The 13,122-nt window shown below is 42.6% G+C and overlaps 1 protein-coding gene across 1 annotated transcript in view; it reads left to right on the top strand.

Moving 5' to 3' along the window:
- Positions 1–13,122, top strand: part of LOC118404943 (bone morphogenetic protein 7-like) — a 30,367-nt gene that overhangs the window by 1,172 nt on the left and 16,073 nt on the right. Inside the window, exon 2 of the mRNA XM_035804345.1 lies at positions 7,609–8,130. Coding sequence (XP_035660238.1) covers positions 7,695–8,130 — 436 coding nt within the window. The 5' untranslated portion in view covers positions 7,609–7,694. The remainder of the gene's footprint in view (positions 1–7,608; positions 8,131–13,122) is intronic.

Genomic DNA, 13,122 nt, shown 5'->3' with positions numbered 1-13,122 from the left:
ATACGTAAATCCTTCCAAAATATAAATGGGGCCCAAAATCGTGTGTTTATGTAGGTGATAAATTGCCTTTTATCGCCCCCATGTCATATCGAAGGATCTGAAATGAAAGGTTGTGTATTTCTGACAGGATCGGTTGGAAAAGTTTCGGCATTCGGGCGATTCTCGGACGTGTACGTTTGTTTGTCCTGAGTAATGCGGTAAGCGGGTCACTGAAGGAAAGCCCCACTTTCTGGATAGTTTTTCTGTGCAGTTATAGATATTATAAAAATCGATCCATCGGTCAGATTTTTAGGGTATTTTTTTGATTGATTACTGGATAAGTGCTCTTGTAATAGAAATTAAAACATCTCCAGCAGAACGGTTTCTTTATTGGATTTTCGCCCATTAAAGTTGCATAATAATACGTTGTTTTAAATGAGAGAGCAAAAGTCCGGAATGAGACCTTCAGCGCGTGTTTCCTGTCTGGATGTATAACAAAATCCGCCATATATCTACTCTCCAATCAGTGGTTCGGCTTCGGCTCATTTTTGGCGTGTTTCAGGACGATTTTTCTAGGCCTTATATTTCATCCTCTTAACCTTATGTCGTTTGGCCGGCAGACAGAAAGAAAATTGGACAAAATATTTAAGAAATCCCGACAAAAGCGCATTAAAAACACGTCAAAAACCAGCCGTAGCCAAACCTCTGCTTGGACAGTAAATGTACGGTGCATTCTGTTTACCTAGTCTCTACCAGACTTCTTAGGCTGCTGATAGCAGTGGAAATCGGACAGATGGACTGGAGAATCCCTTGGTTGGTTTCTGCAAGGAGGTGATTTTTAATCTCCTTGGTTTCTGTAAATTCTGCTCTTGCCTATCATTCAGTCTATTTGCCAAATTTCTACTATTTACATACTATTTACAGTAACCTAGCCAAGGAGGCTAGGAGAGACTAGAGGATTCCCAACTGGGTCTAATCTTTCTGTATTAAACATGTGTCTTCGACCATAATAGTGATATTTTAATGGTAAAACTAGTGACTCTCAAGTTAAAGTTACTGTAGCGTGCACTTATGGTAGGTATCGAATGGGTTTATGTTTGCACGCAGACTATACACTGATGGCAAGAAAAAGCGCAGAATTACAAAACAGGGTAATTCTGCAGACATAAAAAAGAAACTCACCATACAGCGTAATAATGACAAAAGTAATAATGACAATAGTTCATTGCTGAGCTTACTTGTGTACGTCATCACTTTTGCTGTTATTTTTTACACGTCAGACTTTGCGGTACTCATCTCATGACACGTCACCATGCACCTGTCTCTTGTAGTCCTGTCTGTTCTACACCTCTGTAAAGTTTGTTGTTCTATTGACTCTACAGGTCACGTGACACATTTTGCACCTGTTCTTGCCTGCGGCAATTTCCACGGCAACGTGGTGAACTCCATGGTAACGCACCAGTCTCCATGGTAACGCCTCTAATAAGTCAAGGATGCCGGGAAGCCTGCTAATTGGCCTCCCGATCCCCCGCACAGCATGCTGGGTGTTGTTTGCCTAAGTTGCAGGACAAGTTTGTTGGCGCAGTGAACCGGGAAATCTGGAGGACAGAGCGGAGCGCAGTCGCCCCGTGCACCCAGCAGTGTCCTCGGTACCACAGCCACCCACCGCCGGGACAACCGCGTCAGGAATCCGCCTTGTTTTCCCAGCCGTCTGTGGGGAGCCGCCGCTGTCGTAATTAGCCCGTCCAGCGGCGCACGCTTGTTGCTAATCAGGCCGGGCAGGGTCCCGACCTCCAGCGGACGACGGAGAACCTTCCCCCGCCCAACCTAGCAGCCTACGGGCCGGCATTTTCTCGGAGCGAGCCTTTTCCAGATCTGTCCCAGGTTAGTACTGGACACCTCTGTTCAGCCGCGCGCACCGAGGTGAACAACAACACTACACACGGGCGGAACTACAACCGAGATTCCACCGTCTGGATGTCTCTACAAGGCTGCCTGTAGGACTTACCTTTCCAGGTGGCTCCAGGTGAACCCCCTCCAGGTGAAACCGTCTTCGCTAGGTTTCGAAGACAGCACCCACATGGACTAGTTGTGTTTTCACAGGTATGTGTCTACAGAATCCTTCACCGATGGTGCATTCAACAATGAAGCCCGTACCCTAACCTGTGTGGTTATTATTACCAACCCAAGCCAAGAGTGAGTACGGTATGGGGACGTTTCCCCGATATCGTGTGCGCCATGTCCTGGACTCCCTCCGTCCGTTGTACATGTATTTATCACTGCATATGACTGTGAGTATAGTTGTGTACACAGTGATACAGCTGTGTACACGATAGTATACGACGGTGTATACGGAAACTACGGTAGTATATACACGATACACAACCCGTGATGACCTCCTTTTTGTTATAACACCCACGGACGCTTGTTGCTTGCTCGCCCTAGTATCTCATGCACGGCTCACCGTAGACAGATCGGAGAGACTCCCCACAAACTGATTGTATTGTTACTTCAGTGCACTGCTAATTGCTGTAGATCTGTAATGGGCTGTCCTGTACATAATAGTGTTTATTGCGTGTCCTAATTCCGCCACCCGGTACCTACATGCTTCACCCATGCACACCGTGTCTCGCCGCACAAAGGCAGCTCTTATATGAAGATTTTTCCAGGCAGAACGAAGGAAAAGAGTACCTCTCGCCTTTACCATAACATCTCTAAAACCGGAGCCCCCCTGCAGGTTTTAATGATAACCCCCCGAGTATAATTACGGCTAGAATAAACAACACTGAGTGGTGTTGTTTGCGTTAGTCGCTATCTCTCCTGCTACTTGCTTCACTTACCAAATCCCCAAGGGGCGGACATAATTAGCAATTCTGGCTCACAGCGAAACCACGCTTTTGAACATATTGTCAACCTCCGGTTTGGTAGATTTCATTTGAGTAGAAGTTTTTTCTGGTTTACTTCAATACTAGATGAAGAGGGGTTACTTCAGGAAGTTTACAGATTGAAAGAATTTTCTTTTAATTGACGCCTGGGTTTTGAAGTTGGCTCCTTGGGCCGGTGTGTCCAGTTTGCTGTGTGTGTGTGGTCAGTGCAGTGACTCACACCAACACGGTGATTCATACGTTTTTATAGCCGAACATGTGGCTACACAACGGGGAGGCGGAAACTACAAGCGGTGGATGATAGAATGTTTGTGTTTATCAAAGCCTTTTCGGCAGAATAAACTTGTATCGAGCTGTCAAACCTGCGTGGTTTTAGGCCTCTAGTTAGTCTAGGATTTGGAAAGGAAAATAGTGCTTGTCTGCAGGTCCGGAAAGGGTGTAACTTTGAACAAATTATCATAGGCAGCTATTGCTAACAATAGTGCACTAATTTTGGTAAAGAAAATATTGAACATGTAAAAACAAATTCAAGTCATTACTAACATTTAAGTGTTGAAACAAAAAGAAATAGTACGTCGGTTACTTTCTGTCTGTTGTTTTATAACTACCTGATGGGGATTAAATACTGTTGTTATGCGTCAAGATATCAATCTGATTAGGATGAGATCAACGCCATAAACAATGACAGTCTAGTTAGGCGTGAAAACATTTACCTATACAGTATTTATTGGCTGTATTGTGGTGTACGTGTATTTGTTGGTTCAATATGTTCTTGGTTGGAGTGAAGTGGGCGTATAGACTATACAGTTTCTGTTGGTCCAATATGTTCTTAGTTGTAGGTATAGTGTCTGCATACGCGTATCTATGGGTTCAATCTGTTCTTGGTAAGAGAAAAGTGTACGTATACAGTATCCATTGATTCATTATGTTCTTGGTTGGAGTACTTAAGGCGTACATATACAGTATTTAATGTTTCAATATGTACTTGATTGGAGTGTAGGTGTCCGTTAGTCTTTTATCAGACCAACTATGTATTTGCCCCTGTAGATCTAGTGAGAAACAAATGCAGTATTCATCCAGCCAGGCTTTGCGCCCGTTTTCCAGACTACTTTCTGTAGGTCTCCATAGTTTAAACGCCCGGCGTTACACCTGTTCTCCCGGCTATGTTCCCATGATTTCAACGCCCGGAGTTACGCCTGCTCTCCAGGCTGCTAAGGTCTACTAACACTTTATGTAGGTCTCAATGGTTTAAAAGCCCGGCGTTGCGCCTGTTCTCCAGGCTACTGTTACTTAATTTGGTCCCAATGATTCAAAAGCCCGGCGTTGCGTCTGTCCTCCAGGCTACTAACACTTTATGTGGGTCTCCGCGCTACTTTGAGTTTATGTAGATGTCCGTGGATAACAGCCCGACGTTGCGTCTGTCCTCCAGGCTACTACTGTATTAGTACTAACACTTCATGTGGGTCTCCACGAATTTATGTAGGTCTTCGTGGATAAAAGCCCGAAGTTGCGTCTGTCCCCCAGGCTACTTTAGTACTAACACTTCATGTGGGTCTCCACGCTACTAAAAGAGTTTATGTTCTCCCGGCTAGGTTCCCATGGTTTAAAAGCCCGACGTTGCGCCTGTTCTCCCGGCTAGGTCCCATGGTTTAAAAGCCCGACGTTGGGCCTGTTCTCCAGGCTACTAACACTCCATGTAGGTCTCTACGCTACTAAGAGTTTATGTAGGTCTCCGTGGATAAAAGCCCGAAGTTGCGCCTGTTCTCCCGGCTAGGTCCCCATGGTTTAAAAGCCCGGCGTTGCGCCTATTCTCCAGGCTACTGTTACTTTCTGTAGGTCCCCGTGGTTCAAAAGCCCGGCGTTGCGTCTGTCCTCCTTCTACTAAAGTACTATTACTTTCTGTAGGTCTCAGTGGTTAAGAGTCCAGCGTCGCGCCTGTTCTCCAGGCTACTAACACTTCATGTGGGTCTCCACGCTACTAAGAGTTTATGTAGGTCTCCGTGGATAAAAGCCCGACGTGACGCCTGTTCTCTCGGCTGGGTTCCCATGGTTTGAAAGCCCGACGTTGCGCCTGTTCTCCAGGCTACTAACACTTCTTGTAGGTCTCTACGCTACTAAGAGTTTATGTAGGTCTCTGTGTAAGGGATTATTCCGTACCCATCGGGGCGTTGTTGTTGGCATTTCAGATTTGCATAAGGATCAAACTATAGCCCACAGACAAACATTACAGATCTGAAACATCAACACACGATGGGAGGGAGGTAGCCTCACAATCCAGACCTGCTGGACGGCTACGATCACGTGTAACGCACTTTTGATGAACTTCAGAAGACACACCTAAGACCTGTTGTTCCAGGCTAGATACTCTCAGTGTTAAAGTTGACATTAGTATGAATAAATCACTATTGTCCTAAAGTCAAATTTTGTAGAGTTTGCCTATTTAAGGCAAAGTGGAAGACAAATTGAGATAATACAAAACGATACATACACTGTTTAGCGTTACTATAATTCTTAGCCCTATTAGCATTAGACCTACGAATACCCACTAGTAAAACAAAGGGCCCCACCTTTCCTGTATTATGTTATGTGTGGGTTTTGTGTTGGTAGAAGAGAGTTAGCCTCACTTGCAGACTTCTGGACATCGAGTCGGATTTTCAACTCGAAGGTTGACTCTATACACCTTTCTCACGCGGCGGCCATGATAGATCGAAGAAGAGGTCAATGAGGCAAACAGACAATACTTATTTCTAAAATCAGGTCCCATTTAGTTTTCCCCCAAACCACACAAATTTTCATGATATAAGATAGAATAATAAATATTACAAGAAGTGTTATGCACCGAAAGATGTAGCAATTTAGAGTGGTGTAGACTGACCCCATAGTCCCTTAAGAGATGCAAAATAAAAACATAATAATGCAAATTTTTAACGAATTTGCAGCCATTCACTTATTGGTCGATTTCCTAATTGGCAGGCTACCATTGGTCGAACTGCTAATTATGATGGACAGCCTTTTGTTTGCCACATTGAACTCGTTTTAGATCTATCATGGCCGCCGCGTGAGAAAGGTGTATTATCTATGCTTGGGTCCGGTAAAACACTCTTTACCTCTACCAGAACCCACGTCACCCCCCCCCCCCCCTAGATATCATAAATAAGTATATACCGCCGTCTAGAAGTCTGCAAAGTAGGCTATAGAGAGGCTGCAAATGTATTTTGGTGGCGTCTTCTACCAGCCCACTTATTTCGTTAGGCTTAAGGGATCAAATGTATTCCGTCTTCCATCGCCACTGTAGTATCACCATTGACGTGCAGTAGTCGCAAATCCCTTCGCCGTCAATCCGCCATCTCTCTGTTACAGGGCATAAGGTTTAAGGGTCTGGTTCTAATTTTGCTCAGCGCGAGCTTCAAAATCGGCATAAAAATTCCCAATGACTGATAAGATAGTCTCAAACGCCTAGCTCCTTCGCTAATTTATCCCATTGCTTCATGTTGTACCTCATGTATACTGCGGACTAGTTCTAGTGAACCGTTCAGTTGTTGACCGACAGAGCACTGTAAATGCGTTTAATGTCGCGACAGAAAACCAAGCGCCTTTACGGACACACGCAAGTCGGGAACTACCTACAACATCATGTATCAAGGAGGTTATAGACTGGGCAAGGGTTATACAGACGGAGAGAACAGTCGCGTTCAGTAGTGCTGGCATGATCAAGTCAGCTGTAACTGATCTAACTGTATTTACATGAGATACTTAGTACTAGTAACTAATGATGAAAAGATGATGAATATTATTTTTTCGTATACGTACTAGTATTTAAGTAAATTGTACTAAATATTGTTCCCTGGGTATGTTGCAAAATTTCTATTTATATATATATAAGTATCTTTTTAGGTTTTTTTTCTCCTCGCCGTTTCTGAAGGGTGAAGTTTGATGGGGATCCCGTACGTAAACAAACGCTCCGGGAACTCAGCGGTAACATTCCTGCTCAGTTCCAGGAAATGGTCATGACGAATTCTCCAAGTAGATGTTTGGATGAAAGACGGTAGCCTTGTCTGAGCTATCCAACTGAAAGTTGTCACAATTTGTGCTTGACAAGAAAACTATATCATTCTCCTGACCAACTCCCTTCTCAGACATAAGAGAACCTTATTCCATGTTGGAAATCGCGAATCAGTGCTCGGCCAAAAAATAAACACCGCCGCTCCGCAATCTGCGAAAAAGGCTGAGGAAACGGAGCAAATAAAAATCAAAAATAACTAAAAAATGAACCATTCGCAACGTCTTCTTGGAGGTTACGTAGTGATGCACTTGTCGAAGCTGATCTGTGTGTTTTAGAAGACTCTAACAAATTGATTGATTAAAGCTCCTTGGATTATATATAAGATACTTTAAAACTACTAGTATTTTTTTATTAATCTTCCCCATTTCACATCGTCTATTAAAAGGCAGCATGTTTAAATAATTTTAGACTACAGTATAATATATGATGCGTTTATTGTGAACGATCATTGTTATAACATAAAGTTACTGTATTTACAACACTCTCAACGCGCCTGATTGCGCATAGTGTTTTTCTTTAAATTACAACAATCACAACAAGAACAACACAATTAGTTTTTGTCATGCTGAATGTATCCGGTCATTAGCCTAAAACGTCATCATTGTCGCCTGTCAATCAATTAGTATCTCCGCGTGGGGTCCCTCATGACATTAGATTGACGACATTGTTTTCCTCACACAGGTTTAAAAGCGGAGATCAGCCGACACTCGAGCTTGTCGTCTGCGCTGGCTTTCCTCAGCTCTCACCTTCGCTACCCCGTCAGAAACATGGCTGCCATGACTGGCTGCTTACAGAGGACTCGCACCAGAACGCTGAGCATGCTGGTAACCCTGACAACCCTCCTCTGCATCCAGATCCCTCTGACTTTACAGGGCTCCGCGATGGGCACGGGTTACTATAGTGACAACATGGTTGGATTTACACCTATCCTGCCGCGGTCAGAGCGCAGACAGATGCAGCGGGAGATCCTGAGTCTGTTAGGCCTACAGCAGCGGCCCCGCCCGCCTACAGCAGGCAAGAAGAACTCCGCGCCCAAGTTCATGTTGGATCTGTACAAGGAAGTCGCACGCGGAGAGAACGAGACGGGGATTATCTTCCACCCGGATCTGCCGGATTACGACTTACAGGAGCCGTTTTATAACTACATCCGCGACAAGCAGGCTCTCCAGGACGCTGACATGGTCATGAGCTTCGTGAACCACGGTGAGTCACTACACTACATACCGCATCCATGTGATAATAATGAATGTTCTAATGATATTAACGCGAAAGGTGATATTAATGATGCCTGTGGTAATGATTTATCACTCTCAAATTGAGCCTTGTTATTTAGCTTTAGGTTAAAAACTCCTTGTTAGAACCAAGGACGTTATATAAAGAACGTGTCTGTCATGGGTGTATTTTGTACAGAAAACCGCTAAACCTTCATAATGCCATATAGACTTCCGGACTTGTTAACTTTCCGGTTTATTACCTCCGTGAAGGTACTGTTTTGGGTCCGTATATGTGCCTGTCTGTCTGTACATTTGTTTATCACGGTTTTCGGATATTCGTGGTCAGCATAGCTTAAAACCTCTAGATGGCAACACAAAAATGATAAACTTATTATTATTTTGTAAATTGTTACCAACGAAATCCTGGGGAAAATTTTGTTTGCTCAAGCACCAGTCATTTGGGAGCTATACGACGTCAAAGTAGCCCCCTAGTCTGGATAGGGTTAAATCATGAACGTCCACGGGATCACACTTCACTGTTCACAGGTGCATCTGTAACGTGTACAATACCACTGGATCACATGTGCAGTCGTAATATACGAAAACGCTCTGAAGCTATATTAAAACGAATAAAAAGGTTCTGTGTTCACAAAAAATCTGCGATCATATTTGTACAATGCAAAAAGGCCACTTGATAATAAGTGAAGCTGTAGAATTAAAAGAAATATATCTATGGTCACAGGTACCGTCGTGGAATAAAAAAAAGAATACTAATATTAGTAATAATTTCTGTATAAGTAATTAGGTATGTAATCCTAGGTTCCGCGGTAATGAAAATTAAAAAAGGGCCTTTTAATCACAGCTTCAATTGTAAAAAACGAAAAAGTTACGGGATCATAGACGCAGCTCTAAAATCCAAAGGAAGTCCTCGATCATATTTGCAGATGTATATTAGGAAAGAAGTCCAGGGTCACAAGTGCATGTGAAAATATGGCAATGGCAATTCTTGATCACAGGTGAAGCTGTAAAATCATGTCACAAGAAATCCGTGAGCACAAGTGTAGCTGTAACATACAAAAGAAATCCTTGATCACAGATGCAGCTGTAAAATGCAAAATAAATTCGTGATCACAGTTGCAGCTGTAAAATCATGACAAAAGAAGTCCCTCATCACAGGTGAAGCTGTAAAATCATGACAAAGAAATCCGTGAGCACAAGTGTAGCTGTAACATACAAAAAACATACCTTTGCCAAATCAACCAGGTTTGTAATGTAGAATGATGTCTGTAGACAAATGCGTTACTCATTTCATTTTCTTCATAACTATATGCTTGGAGTTGGTTTATAAAATTTCGGCATTGATTATGCAAATTACATCCCAAGTTACAAGTAATTGATATCAAATTGTGTCAAGCATAACTTAAGCTATCAGCATACCAAAAATCATGATGATCCTTTGATCCATTCTTGACTTATTCTCTTTCAAAGTCTTTAAATACACCTCTTACTCTCTTCCCTCTTTCTCAGTTACATATGTGACAACTTTGATGAAAGTACTATAATGGAATGCAGTGGATTTATAAACTTTTCCTCATCAATTATGCAAATTAGCTGTTAATTTGCATAATAAGTTTCACATTATATAAGTCTTCACTTAGGCTATCTACATTCCAAAAATCATGACGATCCGTCAACACGTTCATATTTTCTCATTAATTATGCAAATGAGATCATCATTTGCATGATAAATATGTATTGACATTTCTCTCTTTCTCAGCTACATATGTGACAAGTTTTAAAGTCCTATCATGGAACGTAGTGAATCTATAAAATATCCCCATTAATTATGCAAATTAGCTGTTGATTTGCATAATTGGTATCTCATTATGTTTGTCTTCACTTACGCTACCTACATACCAAAAAACATGATGATCCGTCAACATCTTCATATTTTCCCATTAATTATGCAAATGAGGCCATCATTTGCATAACCGATATCTATCGACATTTCTCTCCTTCCCAGCTACATATGTGACAAGTTTGAAAGTCCTATCATGGAATGCAGTGGATTTATAAATTTTCCTCATTAATTATGCAAATTAGCCTTTGATTTGCATAATTAGTATACCATTATGTAAGTCATCACTCATTCTATCTACATACCAAAAATCATGACGATCCGTCAACACGTTGTAGAGTTATTCTCGTCCAAAGTTTGAAAGGAAACCGGCGCCTGCAGTTCCAAAAAAGCCGCTAGGGGGCTCAAACTCACAGCACTTACTCTCTGCCTCGAGGGCTATCTACCACTCAAAAATCATGATCACAGCATGTCCAGAACAGGAGATATCAAAATTTGAGGTTCTGCTGCAGTACCTTAGCAAGCCGCTAGGGAGCCCATTATCGAACTTGGCCTTCGTTTTCCCGACCCCTACCCACCTACCAAATATCATCGGGATCCATCCTAGGCTTCTCGAGTTATGCTGTTAACAGACACACAGACACACAGACTCACAAGCCCAAAACATAACCTTAGCCATTCTGGCAAAGGTAAAAATCCTTGATCACAGATGCAGCTGTAAAATGCAAAATAAATTCGTGATCACAGTTGCAGCTGTGAAATCATGACAAAAGAAATCCCTCATCACAGATGCAGCTGTGAAATCATGACAAAAGAAATCCCTGATCACAGATTCAGCTGTAAAACCTGTGATCACAAGTGCAACTGTAAAACCTGTGATCACAGGTGCAGCTGTAAAATGCGAAAGGTTTCCGTGACCACAGGTACTGACAAAACAACCAGGCCCAGAGCTACAAAACACGACAAAGCCTTGATAGCCTCCATCAAAGGAGCGCCGACACTAATTATCACTGCTAATCAGACAGATTTGTACTTATTACTGCCGCTAATTAAACACGCGGCACTAACAACTTCCACACCAATTGTCTCTGTAGTATTTGTGCTCCGCCATACACAAACAAAGAGGTCAACATGGCGCCCCTCTTTAGGTCAAAGGTTGCGATACTTTTTGTTTTAACTGACCGTCTTAAGTTGCATCACATTATCTTCTCACACTGAAGACTGATGGTTTTTATCCAAAGTGGGCTATGTGAAAAACCCATGTGTCGAATCCAGACATGTGATCTTTGTGCATAATTCTTGATCATCGCGATTAAAACAGCTTCGTTTCCGAACCTAATTTGAGAAATTATACACGTCAATTTTCAAGGTCACATCACCTACTGACTAAGTAATGTCTAATAGGACCTACGCCCACAAATGATGTCTCCGAATTCCCCTTAGGCAAGTTATGGAAGACCTAGGTTGGAATGGTGACCATTCTCCTCTCGTCGGGTTAGGTCTAGGTGTGTGACCCGGCAGCTCAGGTGTATGCCTGTTTCAGTTAGCCTGTCTTCTATTCCAATAGCTAGCCTTTCTTAGTCTCCGTAGTAGGCTCACTGGGCCTTTTTGTCATTTGGGGGATTATGATGAAATATATAATCAAGGAGGTTAAAAATGTTCAACCTCCTTGATATAATATAGGCTGGCGGCACATGCGATCCAGTACAAAAAGGAACGGCCACTAAAAGTATATTATGAGCCCCCCAAACAAACCAAAGGCATCGAGAGCTTGCTATATATGGAGGCTACGACTTCCTAGTTTTCGTTACCGAAACTGAAGCTATCTCCGTAAAATTCCCCAATGTGTGCCAATGAACTTGGTGGGCGGGTAGTCACATATTGATACCAGGGACATAGCGGGGGGTTCCCGATGGTGTGGGCATGGAAAACCCCTGCATGAGGATGATGAGCTATGATAGTTTCTAGATCTGGTATTTGAATATAAGTTGTCCGTCGAGTGACAAGAGGGAGTTGGAAGATGGTGTCACTCAAAGGTGAGACTTGGGGAACTTCGAAGTGAAGGGAAATGAAGTTCAGAGGTGGTAGAATATCGGATACGTCAGACATTCCCGATTATAAGGCCACTAATTCACGGAATTGTTTTTTGGGGATTTGATTTTCTTCCATATTTCCATCTTCAAGATTGTTACTTTAAGCAGGGAGTGATAAATAGGTACATTGACTGTTAATCAAAACCTCATATGCGTAGTTAATGAGCTATAGCTAACGTTAAAGAGGACATACAAAAAGTTTAGATTTTGCACGGAGGCATTCATCTCTGGTTGGTTATGTTTTGTTGTTTCTGAAGACATCTACAGTCATTTAACATCTACAGACAACAACATGTTGTACGTTTACACACCGCTGTAGAAATCGTGATGTGTATATTATATACTCAGTGCCAAACAGAATGCACCGATGAATTCCATGGTTCAGATAGCAATATGTCCAACGTGCCCCGAGATTCACTTCAATGGCATCAGTGCAGTCTGATGACTGTACCTAGGTTAGGCGAAGCAGAGGTTAGGCTCCGGCTGTATTTTAGTCGTTTTATCGGGCTTTCTATTTCAACACAGCAAGATAAAATAAAAAATAGAAAGCCCGATAAAAACGACTAAAAAAACTTAAAAAAAAAAACAACAGCCGGAGCCTATTAAACCTCTGCTTGGAGAGTACGCATAGACACATCTGTGACGAAACCCAGTTTGCATACAGCACGTGTATGATGTGTTGAAGGCACGGAACGAAGCCTTGGAGTTGGATAATGTTCTAATGCCATCGGCGTGTGTCAACCGACAGGGCACGGGGAATCCTGGGGTAATTGTTTCGGGGTCACCTCGCCGGGTCAGGGGTGGTGGAAGAAGCGGTATTTGCTTCCATTGCCAGTGATATTGCTGGCATTCGGGGCATAAGGCTTAAAGCTTATGTTAGCGGCACCTGTAACAAAATGGAAACGGGTACGAGGTCACTATATATATGAATATCATTTAATATTTTTAACAGAGAAGATATAAGTAAAACATTCCAACAAGTGTGACAATAACCGAATTCTTACAATTGGTACTGATAGCTTATGGAAAA

The sequence above is a fragment of the Branchiostoma floridae genome, chromosome 17 (assembly GCF_000003815.2).
Source record: "Branchiostoma floridae strain S238N-H82 chromosome 17, Bfl_VNyyK, whole genome shotgun sequence".
NCBI lineage: Eukaryota > Metazoa > Chordata > Leptocardii > Amphioxiformes > Branchiostomatidae > Branchiostoma > Branchiostoma floridae.
Note: the sequence above shows the minus strand (reverse complement) of the source record. Positions and strands in the feature narration are given on the sequence as shown.